General features: G+C 45.3%; 1 protein-coding gene across 1 annotated transcript in view; it reads right to left on the reverse strand.

Moving 5' to 3' along the window:
* Nucleotides 1-8299: 8299 nt before the first annotated feature.
* Nup133 (nucleoporin 133) overlaps nucleotides 8300-16860 on the reverse strand; it is a 56261-nt gene continuing 47700 nt past the window's right edge. Inside the window, exons 24-26 of the mRNA XM_004659683.2 lie at nucleotides 12996-13060; nucleotides 10529-10617; nucleotides 8300-8512 (exon numbers count right to left, since the gene is read on the reverse strand). Coding sequence (XP_004659740.2) covers nucleotides 8376-8512; nucleotides 10529-10617; nucleotides 12996-13060 — 291 coding nt within the window. The 3' untranslated portion in view covers nucleotides 8300-8375. The remainder of the gene's footprint in view (nucleotides 8513-10528; nucleotides 10618-12995; nucleotides 13061-16860) is intronic.

A 16860-nucleotide genomic window follows, 5' to 3' on the forward strand; every position in this document is an offset into this window, starting at 1 on the left:
TTCCCCCTTTTTTATTAACTTATGGCATAGCTCAGGAAAAATAGCCACCTTTCCGATCAGGTCCACACCTCATGATGTGTTGACTGATCAAGGGAAGAAGTTCAATCTCCCCTTCCTCAGTGCAATGGGACAGATCCCCTGAGAGTGCAAAGGTGGCGGTCAAACGAAAGCTACCAGATCCCTGCCCATCCTCGTGCAATGGGTACTCTGAGACCCTGAGGGTGCAAGGGCCAGGGGAGCTATTTGTCTTTTAAAGCTGACAGCCAAATTTGGGGGGAGGAACCACTTTCCAAGGCAGCAAGCGCTTGAGAAATGACCATCTTGTCTCTCTTGGTCTGGGTTCGCAGGCGGCAAATCAACCAGAGGCAAAGTACGCATCCTCCCAGGCAGCACACCAGGAACATTTTCATTTCTACCCATTCCTTAAAATAAGAGAACACTCTTTAGATGGGAATTTAGGGCTGTCTGAGTCTCCAGGGCCACGGTAGTGGAGGAGGCCAAACTATTCAAAGTTTCAGTAGTCTGTACCGAAGTGGCCATGGCCACACTGGCTGCTGTGGCAGCAGCTGCTATTGCGGCCACAGCCGCTATCACCGCTGCCGTGATACCAAAATCTCTTTTTTGTCTGAATAGCGATAGCGTGCTGGGGGCCTCTACAGGCACGGGGACCCACCGGGGCACCCTAAGGACCATAGCATTCTTGAATACCTTGGCATTCCAGCATTGAGACAAGTAACAGGAAGCATTGGTACAATTATTGAAAGAGAAGTTACTAAGAACGAACAGAAACGGTGGATGCCGGCGCAGGGGCAAAGGAAGTATTCCTCCCACAGCCATGTCCAATGTCATTAACACCCCCAGATGTACTGAGGCGCTTCCAAAATGCCCCTTCATCTTGTGTCTCTTCCTCTTTCACTTGATTCTCCGTATGGAGGGTCCTGGACACATTATTGCAAGCTACAAGTCCTCCTTGTAATAGTACAAAGGGTGTAAAGTCTGTGTAGCTGCCATTTGTCCCACATAAAATCCACTTTGAAAATGGAGTTGTAAAGAAGCGAGGGAAGACCATGGCAGAATGGAGCACCGGCATAGGTTTGGGAAAGGTTGACAGAATACCCCAACGTGGCTCTCCTTTAATGGATTCCAGGCACAGGAAGAAGATTATCCACAAGACCTTTATCATCTCTGCCCTGATGGACCTTACTGTCTTCTTGACCCTCCTCCGGAGATCGCTTGACTGTCCTCACCAGCCGGGCTGGAACCCAATGAGGGGAATCCTGTTCCTGTGGAAAAACACAAACAGCTCCCCTGGATCTTATTATAATAAGATCCGGTCCTTTTCATTTATTATCTAAGACATCCTTTCACATCACCATCTCACTAGATGACTGGACCCTATGTTGACTGTGCCTGTCAGCTGCAGATTTATCATTGTTGTCTAAAATTTAAAAATTAAGGGTAAAAAGGGCTAAGGAAACTCTCTCCTTGGGGGTCTCATTTTCTGCTATCCCCCTTTTTTGTTTAAATAAGAGAGCTTTCAAACTTTTATTTGTTCTTTTTACTATACCTTGACCTTGTAGGTTGTAAGGAAGGCCAGTGGTATGAGCGACCTGTATTTGTGCGCAGAAGGCTCGGAAACCAGTAGATGTGTATGCTGGGCCATTATCAGTTTTTAGATGGCACGGCTTTCCCCAAGCAGCCCAGGCCTCCAAACAATGAGTCTTGACATGAGAGACCTTTTCACCTGTCAATGGAGAGGCGAAAATAACGCCTGAACAAGTGTCCACTGAGACATGTAGGTATTTTAATCTTCCAAACTCTGGAAGATGTGTCACATCCATTTGCCAACGGTCTCCAGGGCGCAGGCCCCGGGGGTTAACGCCTACATGTGGGGAGGGCAAAAAGGTGACACAAGACCGACAAGATTTTACAATGTCTCGTGCTTCATTTCTGGAAATAGAAAATTTCTTTCTCAAGGTGTTTGCAGGAACATGATATAGTCTATGGAATTCAGTAGCTGAAGCTTTTGTATCTTCCAGAGAAATCATGGCGAGCCTAGTGGCCCGGTCCACGAGGTTATTAGCCTGTGATAAGGGGCCAGGCAGTAGTGAATGTGCCCGAATATGAGTTACATAGAAAGGGCAAGTTCGCTGCAAAATTAAAGACTGAAGTTGTAAAAGAATATTAGACACTAGACTAGTAGAGCGAACCGAAGCGGCAATCTCTAGGCCAGCAACCGCATTAGCTACATATAGGGAATCCGTGAACAAGTTAAAAGAAGTAGAGAATGTCTGAAAGACCTCCAAAACAATTAGGCATTCAACAATTTGAGGGGAATCAGGTCTAAACATTCTTACAACAGGCTCCGAGCCCTGTACCAAGTAGGCCCCACGACCAGACTTTGAACCATCAGTAAAGATGGCAGGGGCTGATGTAATAGGCTCCTGAACAGTGATTTTAGGAAAGTAAACCAGATTATTTTCAACAAAGGACAAAATAGGGCTCTAGCCTGTGTCTGAGCATTATCTGTAACCAAAGATTTCCACTCAAGGAACTGGCCTTTTGAAAGACAAGCCTTTGCCAACTCTGTCCAATCTGTAGGAGTCAAAGGAGCTGTAATGATCCTGCACAACAGCGCAACGGAATAATCTGCACCTGGTCCAAAATCCTTGACAGCCTGAACCAAATCCTTTAGTTGTTTATAGGGAACTGGTTCATGTCTCCTTTGTTGAGTTACTGGGTCCTCAAAAACAGGAAAAGCGGAGGCCAGCCGCGATCAGGTTTTTGTTTTAATAAAGCGGCATGTGTCCCCAGGGGAATTATAGGGTGGTGGTGTGGAAGGCTCTATTGACTGTAAAGGACCACACCCTTGGCCTTTAGGCCCCTTTGTCAGCAGAGGGCGCCTAGGCGGGGACCTACATCGCTCCCTTTTATAACAGGCGGTGGTCTCCTTTAGTCTTTCCTCTTCCCCTTTAAATAATTTTTCTTCTTCCTCCTCTGCAGAATCGGAGCTAGCCTCCTCATCTGCCTCAAGTACATTTAAATGTGTAAGCTCCTCAATGGGAGGATAGAGCCTGTCAAAGGCTCCTTAGCCCCCCTCAAGGGGCGGGCGATCATAAGTTTCACCTATTTCTTTGAGCTCATCTTGTAAACTTTTATCTTTGTCTTGTCCTTGTTTTTCCTTTTTTATTTCTCCCTTTCTTCTAGGCCTAGTCTGTGAATCCCCATTTGGATCTGACTCAGAAAGGCTATCCTGATGCCTTGCCAAAGCCTCCTGTCCCTTTCTAATAATGTCTATGTGGTTCCCCTTACTCAAGCAGGAGAGAATAAGCCGCCAGAACGGCAATGTACCCTTACCAATTCTGTCCTCTTGTTTTGCCGCTTCCAGGTCTCTACCTAGCTTCTCCCAAGTAGGGAGAGAGAAGTCCCCCGACACCGCCAACCATGGCGCAATCTCGTCCAAATCTTTAACAATCTTTTTTATTCTTGCGGAGGAGACCTTAATGTCCCTTTGCTTAAGCAGTTCTTTTATTGGCTGGACGAAGTCAACGGGCGCAAAGTCCGCACCCTGAGAGTTGCCCATGTTGCGCTCACAGCAAACGACAAGGACAATAAACCACACAGGAATGAAAATAACAAGGATCAGGTAGGGATCTAAGTGGAGAAGCATTATGACTGGGGATGACTTACCGACGTCTTCCTCTCCGTGTGTCAAGTTCTGGATCCTCTTCGGCCCCTTGCCCGGTGACCACAAAGCACCCGGCGTCCCGGGTTTCGGCACCACTTTGGGGCGAGCCCCCTGTCCTGCAGAAGAATGACCACCAGACGAAGATCCTTCTTGATCACACTTTATTGGAGAGCCTCTTGGTTAACAGAAAAGCTGATGGCGAGGGGCGAGGGGCACAGGAGTGTAGCTGCTTTTATAGGGCAGAATACTATGGGGTGCCTGCTGATTGGCTGCCATAGGCTCACCCGCCCACAGGAGCCACGGGATAGGCTCGGGACAAGGTGCGTCAAGCGCATGCGCAACCTCAAGCGAGGTTGGCGCCAAGGCGCTGCCTAAATAAGGAATTGTTTACCTCAAGACTGGCAGGAAGCCAGAGCCATCTTGTAATGGCGTCTGCATTAGCTCCCTACAACCAGGGTATTTTCTTCTACATGCTTTTTTTTTTTCCCAAATCCCGCCACTGCAAACAAACTCCAGACACATGCAACACTTTGTGCATGTGGCCTTGTGGTCACTGTGGAATTGAGCCTAGGCTACCAGGCATTGTAAGCAAGTGCATTTATTATCTGGCAAGCAAGTGAATTTCTCTGCTGAGTCATCTCCCCAGCCCAGAGGTTATTTATTTATTTATTTATTTTTAATGTGTGTGTGTGAGAGAGAGAGAGAGAGCAAGAGAATTGGTGCACCAGGGCCTCCAGCCACTGCAATCGAACTCCGGGTATGTAAGCCACCTTTTGTGCATGTGCAACCTTGCAAATGTGTCACCTTGTGTATCTGGCTTACATGGAACCTGGGGAGTCGAACATGGGTCCTTAGGCTTTACAGGCAAGTGCCTTAACCACTAAGCCATCTCTCCAAGCCTTCCTCCCCGCCACACACTTTTTTTGGTTTTGTCAGGTAAGGTTTTGCTCTAGCCCAGGCTGACCTGGGATTCACTATGTACTCTCAGGGTGCCCTCAAACTCACAGCAATCTTTCTACCTCTGCCTCCCAAATGCTGGGATTAAAGGCATGCACCACCATACTGAGAAGTTGTCTTTTTAGAGATCATTAGAAGTTTTTTAATACTTTTTTAAAAGTGAGACACAGAACTGGTACTCCAGAGCCTCCAGCCACTGAAATCAAACTCCAGACGCATGTGCCATCTTGTGTATATGTGCGACCTTGCATCATCTTGTGCATCTGGCTTACGTGGGATCTGGAGAGTTGAATATGAGTCTTTAGGCTTTGCAGGCAAGCACCTTAACTGCTAAGCCATCTCTTCTGCCCTTAAAGATCAGTTTTTTTTCTTTTTTGTTTTTTTTTGGTTTTTCGAGGTAGGGTCTCACTCTGGTCCAGGCTGACCTGTAATTAACTCTGTCATCTCAGGGTGGCCTTGAACTCATGGCAACCCTCCTACCTCTGCCTCCCGAGTGCTGGGATTAAAGGTGTGCGCCACCACGCCCGGCAAAGATCAGTTTTTTGTATGTAACGTGAGTGCAGGCACACAGATGCCATGATGCACATGTGGAGGGCACAGGTCAAGTTCAGGGTTGGTCCTCGCCTACCACATAGTTTGAGGCAGTTTCCTGGCATTCGCCTCTGCAAGCTGGCCCACGAGCCAGGGATCCTCCAGCTACGTCTCAGCTCTCTCCACAGAAGTGCTAGGGTACATGCTTGTGCACCCAGCCTTAACACGGGTCTGTCACGCTTGTGCAAGTTTTCTCCACTGAACCACCTCCCCACTCAAGAAAGCTATTTTCTACAGCATTTTTTTTAGCACATTGTTTAGAATGTAGATTGGTACGCGTGGTGAGTGTGCACTTTACACATGAGGACAGGAGAGGCATGGGCTGCATTGAGACTTCTGTAGTGTGCTTCAAAATGCACAGCGTGTGGCATCACAGCAGCCCAAGGTGCCTGGAGCCAGTCAGTCCTGGAGACCACGGACTTCCCCATCTCAGGAGGACTCGATGCCCCACAGCTGCCAGGGGCCTTCACTCACAGATCCAGCAAGTCCTCTGTGTAGTCCAGTTCTGCCTGGGTCCTGACTGACCACACACCCTAGGAGGGCTGGCCCAGTACACCTGCCTGCTCAGGGTCAGGGGCAGCACTGTCCTGCTGCCCCCATAGGCAGGCAAACAACCTTTCTAAGGAAAACGTGTCACAAAGCACCGGCACACCTCCTGTTACCTGACCTAGACAAAAGCTGCAAATTCTCTGATGAAGATTAATGTATACGCATTTTTTAAAATTTAGAAGGAAAAAAATACTCAAAAGCTGTACTTTCACAGTTGGAATAATTTTTATTATTTGTGAGGAAAGAAAGAAAATGAATGAATGAGAATGGGAGCACCAGGTCCTCTAGCCACTGCAAATGAACTCCAGATACATGGGCCACTTTGTGCATCTGGCTTCCCGTGGGTCCTGGGGAATCCATCCTGTCACTGCATTTTGCAGGCAAGTGCCCTAACTGCTGAGCCATCTCTTCAGGCCCCAGTTTCTCCTTCCCTCCCTTTCTTTTCTTTAGACAAGATTTCACACTAGTCCAGACTGACCTGGATCTCACTCTGTAGCCCTAGACTGGCCTTGAACTCATGGTAATCCTTTCTGTATCAGGCTCCCAAGTTCTGGGACTAAAGGTATGTACCACCACACCTGGCTTACAGGTGGAAAAAGTTTAAATGTCAATTATTTGGGAGCTGCTAACAGAGACAGCCAAAGGGTTAGCCAGAGACAGGGTGGCCACTGCCACGGTTATAGCCACAAGCATGGAAGCTTCAGCCTGGTTCTCCTGTTCAGCCCAGGCTGGTGAGGAGAAAGCAAATCTGAGACAGCAGATTGGAGGGTCCACAGAAGGGCAGCCCACAGTGGGCCCGGCTTGACAAATGCTTGCCACAGGGAAAGCCGAGGGGCAATAACTCAGCAGGAATTACTGAGCACACCCGAGGTTCACTGAATCACAAGATACATTGTGACTGGTACCAACCAGGGACCTGGTAACAATGACAGACTGGGAAGCCACACAAACACCTCATTCACTGAAATACTTGCATTAAAATCATTCCTTACCTAAGTAGAAACGAGAGGAATGTTCCAATGAGTTAGCCAGTTGTCAAACTCACAATTAGACCTACTGTTTTTTTTTTAATATTTTTATTTTGTGTATTTATTTATTTGACAGAGAAAGAGGGGAGGGCGAGGGAGAGAATGGGTGCACCATGGCCTCCAACCACTGCAAATGAACTCCAGATGAGTGCACCCCCTTGTGCATCTGGCTTACATGGGTCCTGGGGAATTGAACCTGGGTCCTTTGGCTTTGCAGGCAAATGTCTTAACTGCTAAGCCATCCCTCCAGCCCTAGACCTACTGTTTTGACTTTTCAGTTGCATAAGTCACAGAAAAGGATCTGACTAAAATAGACACCAAAGCCTCAGACTCTCCTCCGTGTACCACATTCAGAGTCACAGCGACTCCAGAGACTGACTAGGGAAATCTTACAATTTTTTTTTGCTCTTTTCAACATTTATTTTTTTTCAAATTTTTATTAACAACTTCCATGATAATAAAAAATATCCCATGGTAATACCCTCCCTCCCCCAACTTTCCCCTTTGAAACTCCACTCTCCATGATATGCCCTCCCCCTCTCAATCAGTCTGTCTTTTACTTTTGATGTCATGATCTTTTCCTCCTGTTATGATGGTCTTGTGTAGGTAGTGTCAGGCACTGTGAGGTCATGGATATCCAGGCCATTTTGTGTCTGGGGTGGGCATGTTGCAGAGTCCTGCCCTTCCTTTGGCTTTTACATTCTTTCCGCCACCTCTTCCGCATTAGACCCTGAGCCTTGGAAGGTGTGATAGAGATACTGCAGTGCTGTGTTTGTTTGTTTTCTGAGACATGATCTTGCAAGGTAGCCCTGACTGGCTTTGCACTCAAGGTCCTTCTACCTCAGCTCCTGGAGTGCAGGGGTTGTAGGTGTGTGTCGTCACTCTGGCCTGACGTCGGGACTTTCAAGACAGGAGTGACAGCAGCACTCGAGAGGAGCTGCAGGTGCCCTAGACTGAGGAAGGCTGGAAAGAGGGTTCCGGTGGGGAAGAGGGTGAAAATACCAAAGCATGAACAAACACCTCAGCTGCATGAATATAAAACTGCATTTGCTTCAAGTTGATTAAGGCCTAAGGTTTTGTTTTATCTACTTATTTTCTCTCTCTCTCTTTTTTCCCTGCTTTTTGAGGTAGGGTTTCACTCTAGCTCAGGCTCACCTGGAATTTACTACGTAGTCTCATGGTGGCCTTGAACTCGTGACGGTCCTCCTACCTCTGTCTCCCAAATGCTGGGATTAGAGGTGTGTGCCACCCCGCCTGGCAGTGTAAGTTTTTAAATTTTTTTTTTTATTTATTTGAGAGCGACAGACATTGAAAGAAAGAGGCACAGAGAGAGAGAGAGAATTGGCATGCCAGGGCCTCCAGCTACTGCAAACGAACTCCAGCACGTGTCCCCTTGTGCAGCTAGCTTACGTGAGTCCTGGGTAATTGAGCCTCGAACCAGGGTCCTTAGGCTTCACAGGCAAGCGTTTCACCACTAAGCCATCTCTCCAGCCCAAGTGTAAGGTTTTTAATAAGAACACATTTATACAAATTTTAGAAACAGTGACCATTTTTAGAAAAAGTCACATCTGACCCTGGACATAATACTCATAATTTGCTTTCAGGACGAACTCAAAGTAAGGGTTGGACTTGAGGCTTCCCAGCTGATCGGCCTGCAGCAGATCCTTCACGTCGGGCAAGTACTCACTGAGCTGGGTGCCTGCAAACAAGGAAACACAAAGCCACTCTGACTCTGTCTTCTTTCTCTTTGATCACAGACAAGTGACATTTTCATTACACTTTTTTTTTTCTTTTCAAGGGAGGGTCTCACTCTAGCCCAGGCTGACCTGGAACTCTGTAGGCCCTAGTTGGCCTCAAACTCATTTATAATGATCCTCCTCCCTCAGCCTCCTGAGTACGTGTGCCACCATATTTGGCTCAATCTCTCTCTGTTTTGGGGGGTAGGGTGCGGGTAGTAGTGGCTTCACTGTAGCCCAGGCAGATCTTGAACTCACAGAGATCCTCCTACTTCTGCCTCCCCAGTGCTTGGATTAAAGGTGTGCACCACCATCTGAAAGGCCTCGACTCGATATCCAAGACCTCGCAGTCCCTAGCAACCCCTACACGAGACCCTCATAACAGGAGAAAAGGATGATGACATCAAATTAAAAGACACTAATGGAGAGAGGGAGGGTTTATCACGGAGAGCAGAGTTATAAAGGGGAAAGCGGGGGGTAGGGGATACCATGGTTTGTTGTAAGTATAGAAGTTGTCAATAATAATATATATATGTGAGTGTGTGTGTGTATGTATATACATGTGTATACATATATGTGTGTATGTATATATGTATATACATATGTATATATACACACATATATACATATACATACACACACACACAATACACACACACACACACACACACACACACACACATACATATACATATATATAAAGGTATGCTCCACTGCTACCAGCTTTTGGTATGTTTTCAACTTTTTTGAGGTAGGGTTTCATTCACTTGGCCCAGGCTGACCTGGGGGATGGGGGATACCATGGTTTGTTGTAAGTATAGAAGTTGTCAATAATAATATATGTGTGTGTGTGTGTGTGCATATTTGTATATGTGGGGGCATATTTCCTAATTGCTCTCCATCTTATTCTTTTGAGACAAGGTCTCTCACTAACTTAGATACTGCTCATTTGGCAGACTAGGTGACCAGGAAGCCCTAGGGACCCTGACGTCTCCATCTCTCCACAGAACCACCACACCCAGCCAAATCCTGGTTTTTCAGCAAACACCCCTGAAAGGGAGCACCGTGGCTCAGATGAGCTAAAGCACTGGCCTGGTGCAAATACCCTCAAGCCCAGCATTAGATCTTCCTATTTATCACACTCAGCTCTGTGCAGTTCTATACTGTCCAAGAACAAATGTCCACTGAGCAACCACCATGTACCAAGCAGGGGCAGGCATATTTGGTATGAATCAAATAATATATTTTGGCTGTGTGTGGTGAGGCACGCCTTTAATCCCAGCACTAGGGAGGCAGAGATAGGAGGATCGCCATGAGTTCGAGACCACCCTGAGACTACACATTGAATTCCACATCAACCTGAGCCAGAGTGAGACCTTATCTAGAAAAGCCAAATAAAAAAAGATTTGTAGATTTGTGTTGGGCACAGCAGTGTACGCCTTTAATCCCAGCACTTGAGAGACAGAGGTAGGAGGATTGCTATAGTCTAAGGCCAGGCTGAGACTACACAGTGAATTCCAGGTCAGACTGGGCTAGCATGAGGCTCTTGCTCAAAAAACTTAAAAAAAAAAAAAAAAAAAAAAAAAAGGATTTGTATAATGGTCTTATCAATTTACCTTCAGTTCAGTTGAGAACAGACTCCAAAATCTCATCTCACTTCAGTTGAAATCCTCACAAGAGTTAAGTGAAAATTCAAGGAAATCATTACTTTTACCAGTATAGATTTCCAGTATCACAACTAGCATTTGTGTCCATAGGTGACTACAGGACTGGAGTCCCAGAGGGTGAGCTCGACTTCAACTTGACACTTCCCCCAGTACAGGGGCTGTAAGACTCCTTATTCACTGTGACCAAACACAACGCTGCTCATGACCCTGCTTCATGTAAACCTCCATGTCATGTCACATCTTGGCAGTGCTCAGAGCCCACAATCTCCAAAGCTGAGCAGCGAGCAACATGTAACAGTAGAAACCACTCACCATCTTTTAAAAGCTTCTGTAAGATCTTCACAAACACACTGTCTTTAGACACTTCAATGGGATCATCTTTGCCATCTGAACTGGACCAGCTGGAAAACAAAATCATCACCACAGCTGAGGCCAATGACTGCTTGCGACTGGCTTTCTCTCGGTGGCTGTGGCGTGGCGTGTCATGCTCCGTGACAGAGTTCGCGTAGGTCTGCACGAACCTCGCTACAACAGCAGCAAGCGCCAACAGCACTCACACCTCACTTCAAAATCAGACAGTGAAGACCCCCACCACCTTTTAAAATCTTATTTACAAATGCAGGTGTGCATGGCTGTGCCAGGGTTTTAGGCTGCTGCAGATGAACATCAGAGGCTTGTGCCTTGGCTTTACATGGATGGCAGGGACTGAACCTGGCCCAGCAGGCTTTGCAAGCCAGTATCTCTAAGTACTGAGCTTCTCTCAGCCTCCCTCCTTTTTACTTATTTATTTTATTTAATTTTTTTGAGGTAGGGTCTCACTCTAGCTCAGGATGACTTGGAATTCATTATGTAGTCTCAGGTTGGCCTCAAACTCATGGCGATCCTCCTACCTCTGCACCCAAGTGCTGGGATTAAAGGCATGCTCCACCATGCCCGGCTATTTATTTATGTTTTAATATTTTTGTTGTTGTTGTTTTAAAATAGAACTTTATTCTTATATGTGAGAGACAGAAAGAGGGAGAGTGAGAGAGAGAAAGAGAGAGAGAGAATAGGCACACCAGGGCTTCCAGCTATTGCAAATGAACTCCAGATGTGTGTGTGCCCTTCTACATCTGGCTTACGTGGATTCTGGGAAATTGAACTGAGGTCCTTTGGCTTTGAAGGCAAGTGTCTTAACTGCTAAGCCATCTCTTCAGCCCTTATTTTTATTTTTGAGGAAGGGTCTCACTCTAGCCCAGCCTGACCTGGAATTTACCATGTAGTCTGAGGCTGGCCTCAAACGCACAGTGATCTTCTTACTTCTGCCTCCCAAGTGCTGGGATTAAAGGCAAAATAAACACTTTGTTTTTGAGCAGCTTTTTCCCAAAAGGATGTGAACGTGCAGCCACTGCTCTGCAGTCTCCAACACACACAAGCCCCAGAACACATGCAACCCTCTACAAGCTGCCACGGCAAGGAGTTCCCACAAAAACGACGGAATCCTTTCAAGAAGCGGGCTGATCATGGTACCAGACAGGCACAGGGCTAGCATTTTAGAGGGTGATGCCAACACTAGACCCAACAACCCTAGCTTCCTGAGAGTGATCTGGAACAAAAGCTGCATGTACTCTCTCAGCACCCAGGAAAGAGAACTGCAGAGGTATCTCAGTGTCCAGGCCCCCTCACAGCTCTCTGCCCAGAAGAGCCCTAACTTCTCCCTGCCCTGAGTCTTTGCTGGAGATGTCCTCTGTGGAAAGGAGATAGCTGCTGAGAAAACACTGAGACTGACTCAGTGACTGAGTGGGCACTGATATTCCCACTGCAACCACTTTGGACTACACAAAGTGTACCTTCAAGTGCGTTCTGGAAGAACAGGTCTGACTTCTGTAAAAATAAGGACTATGCACATGCCTATGTAAACTGGAGTCCAAATGTTAACAACAAAAGCAGTGTTCTTTTTTGAGAGAGAGCAAGAGTAGGAGAGCGAATCAGTGCACCAGGGCCTCCAGCCACTGCGATCTAACTGCAGACGTGTGTGCCATCTTGTGCATGTGTCACCTTGTGTCTACGGGATCTGCGGAGCTGAGCATGGGTCCCACCAAGCCATCTCTCCAGCCCACAACAGCAGATTATTTTCTTGGGGTGGGGGAGAGGAAGGGAAGAAGAAAGAGAAAGGGAGGGAGAGAGAGAATGAATTGGTGTGCCAGGGCTTTCAGCCACTGTAATCAATGACTCCAGATGCGTGTGACCCCTTGCAATTGCATCACTTTATGTGTCTGGCTCATGTGGGACCTGGAGAACCAAACATGAGTCCTTAGGCTTAGCAGGAAAGCACCTTAACCACTAAGCCACCTCTCCAGCCCTAAAAGCATTTTTGTTTTGTTTTTGAGGTAGGGTCTCACTGTAGCTCAGGCTGTCCTGGAATTCACTGTCCAGGGTGGCCTTGAGCTCTTGGAGATCCTCCTACTTGTACCTCCCAAGTGCTGAGATTAAAGTCATGTGCCACCACACTTGGCTCCAAAAGCAGTTTGTAAATGCTGAGCATGGTGGCAAATGCCTCAAAGAGGCCAAGATAAGCGGATCACAAGTTCCAGGCTAGTAATGATTTACTACATTGCTGGTCCTGTATATTTAGGCTGTTCCTAAATGAATGAATTAAATAGCATGGTTACGAGTGAAACCACACTACACCCAGAATGCTAAAACAACCAGAAGTGTCCAGACCTGTCTGGTGCATGATGTCACAGCTGTCCTGGGAGCAGACCTATGCATAAGACTTGGCACCCAAGCAGGGACTTACTCGTCTCTCTGCAGAGCTCTGCACAGGATTTCCAGCTTCAGGTCGTAGATATTCACATCTTCCTCCTTCACAGTGAAACAAAATGTTCAGGTTAAACCCTGGCTCTGATGGTTAATCTCTGGTGGTCAACTTGACAGGACTTAGAATCCCCATAGAAACAAATCTCTTGGCATGTCTGTTAGGGATTGTTAAAATGGAGGTGGAAAGGCTAACTCTAACTGTGGGTAGTATCAATCCACTGGCCGAGGGTTCCTTTCTACCTAAAAAGAAAGGTGACTAAGAACCGGCCCCTGGCCCTCTGTCTGGCTTCCTCACCATTCCTTCTGCATGCTTTCCCCAGCCAGATGAGCCCTAACCTGAACCAGACCCTTCCTCCCCCACTGTGCTTTGTTCCAGCAATGAGAAGGTAACCGACACACTGCCTTTGAAACTAAGGAACATATTTTCCATTTTGTTTATAACAACTCTTAATCCTATATAAGCATCACTGCTATGCTTTAACTCGTAGTTAAAATTTCATCTTTCTGCCGGGCGTGGGAGCGCACGCCTGTAATCCCAGCACTCTGGAGGCAGAGGTAGGAGGATCGCCATGAGTTCAAGGCCACCCTGAGACTACATAGTGAATTCCAGGACAGCCTGGACCAGAGTGAGACCCTACCTCGAAAAAACAAACAAACAAATTCATCTTTCTTTCTCTCAGGTTCCAGTACTATTTGGAAGAGACAGCCAGCTCTGTGCTGCCTTCAGATTACTGTGATTCATCAGGAACTCTGAGAGGACAACATTGTAAGAGGGCTGTTGTTCCAGGTCAGCCTGGGCTACAGTGAGACATTACCTCGAAATATTAAAACAAAAACAAAACCACCAGACTGGGCATGGTGTGCACACCTTTAATCCCAGCACTTGGAAGGCAGACATAGGGTGATTGCTATGAATTCAAGGCCAGCCTGAGTTAGAGTGAGACCACATCTTGAAAAAAATATAGACAGATTTGTGTGTAAAAGTTAGTATGCCATGTCATTATTTTTTATCTTTGGTTTTTCGAGGTAGGGTCTTGAACTCATGGTGATCCTCCTACTTCTGCCTCCTGAGTGATAGGATTAAAGGCGTGTGCCACCACATTCAGCATGTAATGTCTTTAAACAAAACCGAACCTCAGGAGTTTAACAAGCTACATTTAAAAATATTTGTGCATAGAAATGGCACCTAGAAGTTGTGTGAGGTGGCACATGCCTTTAATCCCAGCACTTGGCAGGCAGAGGTAAGAGGATCAACATGAGTTCAAGGCCACCCAAGACTACATAGTGAATTCCAGGTCAGTCTGGACTAGAGCAAGTCCCTACCTTGAAACTCACTCCCCCCCCCAAAAACCAACAAAACAACACTCTTCTACTAAAAATGAGGTGTATACGAAATTATCAACCACAGCACAGACGTATAACAAGTATGGATCCAAGCAGTTATTAAAAAAAAAAAAAAAATCTCCCAACTAAAAAAAAGTCCAGGCCCAGATGGATTCACTGCTGAATTTTACCAGACCTTCACAGAAGAATTAACACCAGTGCTTCTTAAACTTTTCCATAAAATAGAAAAGAAAGGAATCCTACCAAACTCCTTCTATGAAGCCAGCATCACCCTGATACCAAAACCAGACAAAGACAGAACAAAAAAAGAAAATTACTGACTAATCTCCCTTATGAACATTGATGCAAAACTTCTCAACAAAATATTGGCAAAAAAAAAAAAAAATACAAGAATATATCAGAAAGGTCATTCACCCTGACCAAGTAAGCTTTATCCCAGAAATGCAGGGATGGTTCAGCATATGCAAAACGATAAATGTAACATATTATAGAAATGGAATGAAGGACAAAGATCACATGATCATCTCAGTAGATGCAGAAAAGGTATTTGACAAAATCCAACATCACTTCATCATAAAAGTCCTACAGAGACTGGGAATAAAAGGAACATATCTCAACATAATAAAAGCTCTTTATGACAAACCTACAGCCAACATAATACTAAAACAAAAACTTAAAGCTTTTCCACTAAAATCAGGAATAAGACAAGGGTGACCACGGTCCCCATTTTTACTTAATATAGGACTAGAAGTCTTAACCATAGCAATATGGCGAGAGATGCACATAAAAGGGATACAAATTGGAAAGAAAGAGATCAAGTTATCATTATTTGCAGATGATATGATTCTATACATATAGGACCCTAAAGACTCTACCAGCAAACTGTTAGAGCTGATAAAAACCTACAGCAATGTAGCAGGATACAAAATAAACATACAGAAATCAGTAGCCTTACTATATGCTAACAACAAACACACAGAGGATGAAATCAGAGAATCACTCCCATTCACAATGGCATTAAAAAAAAAAAAAGTACCTTGGAATAAACCTAACCAAGGAAGTGAAGGATCTCTACAATGAAAATTTTAAAACACTCAAGGAGAAATGGCAGAAGACACCAGGAAATGGAAAGACATCCCTTGTACTTGGATTAGAAGACACTCAACATTGTGAAAATGGCAATCTTCTAAAAAAAGCAACCTACACATTTAATGCAATCCCCATCAAATTTCTAATGGCATTCTTCACAGAACAGAAAAAACAATCCAGGGCTGGAGAGATGGCTTAGCAGTTAAGGTGTCTGCCTGCAAAGCCAAAGGATCCCAGTCTGACTCACCAGGACCCATGTAGGCCAGATGCACAATGGGGTGCAAGCATCTGGAGTTTGTTTGCAGTGGCTGGTAGCCCTGGCATACCCATTTTCTCTTTTTCCTCTCTGCCTTTCTCTCTCTCTCTTAAATAAATAAATAATTTTTAAAAAAGAAAAAACAATCCAAAAATTCATCTGGAAGCATAAAAACCTCATATATAAAAGAATTTTGAGCAACAAAAATAAGGCTAGGGGGTGTCACCATACCTGATTTTAACCTGTATTAAAGAGCCATCATAAGAAAAACAGCACAGTCCTGGCATAAAACCAGACATGTAGATCAATGGAACAGAACAGAGGACCCAGTATAAGTCCGGGTAGCTATAGCCACCTGATCTTCAACAAAAATGCCAAAAATAATCATTGGAAAAAAGACAGCTTCTTACATGCGCAACCATGTTTATTGCTGCTCAATTTATAATAGCTGGGAAATGGAACCAGACTAGATGTCTCTCAACAGATGAGTGGATAATGAAGATGTGGCACATTTATACAATGGAGTTCTACTCAGCGGTAAAGAAAAATGAAGTTATGAAATTTGCAGAAAAATGGATGGACCTGGAAAGTATTATACTAAGTGAGGTAACCCAGGCCCAGAAAGCCAAGCGCCACATGTTCTCTCTCATATGTGGATCCTAGCTACAGATGATTGGGCTTCTGCGTGAGAATGAAAATACTTAGTAGCGGAGGCCAGTAAGGTAAAAAGGAGATATAAAGGGTAGAGAAAGGAAGGGAGGAGGGTACTTAATAGATTGATATTGTATATATGTAAGTACAATGATTGTAATGGGGAGGTAATATGATGGAGAATGGAATTTCAAATGGGAAAGTGTGGGGGTGGAGAGGGAGGGAATTACCATGGGATATATTTTATAATCATGGAAAATGTTAATAAAAATTAAAAAAAAAAAGACAGCTTCTTCAGCAAATGATGCTGGGAAAACTGAATATGCATTTGTAGAAGGAAGAAAATAGATCCTTATCATTCTCCACGCACAAGAATTAAGTCTAAATGGATCAAAGACCTTAATATCAGACCCAAAACCTGAAACTGCTAAAGGAAAAAGTAGGGGAAACCCTTCAACATATCAGTCTTGGCAAAGACTTCTGAATATAACCCCAATTGCTCAGG

This window comes from Jaculus jaculus, chromosome 5 (assembly GCF_020740685.1).
Source record: "Jaculus jaculus isolate mJacJac1 chromosome 5, mJacJac1.mat.Y.cur, whole genome shotgun sequence".
Taxonomy (NCBI): Eukaryota; Metazoa; Chordata; class Mammalia; order Rodentia; family Dipodidae; genus Jaculus; species Jaculus jaculus.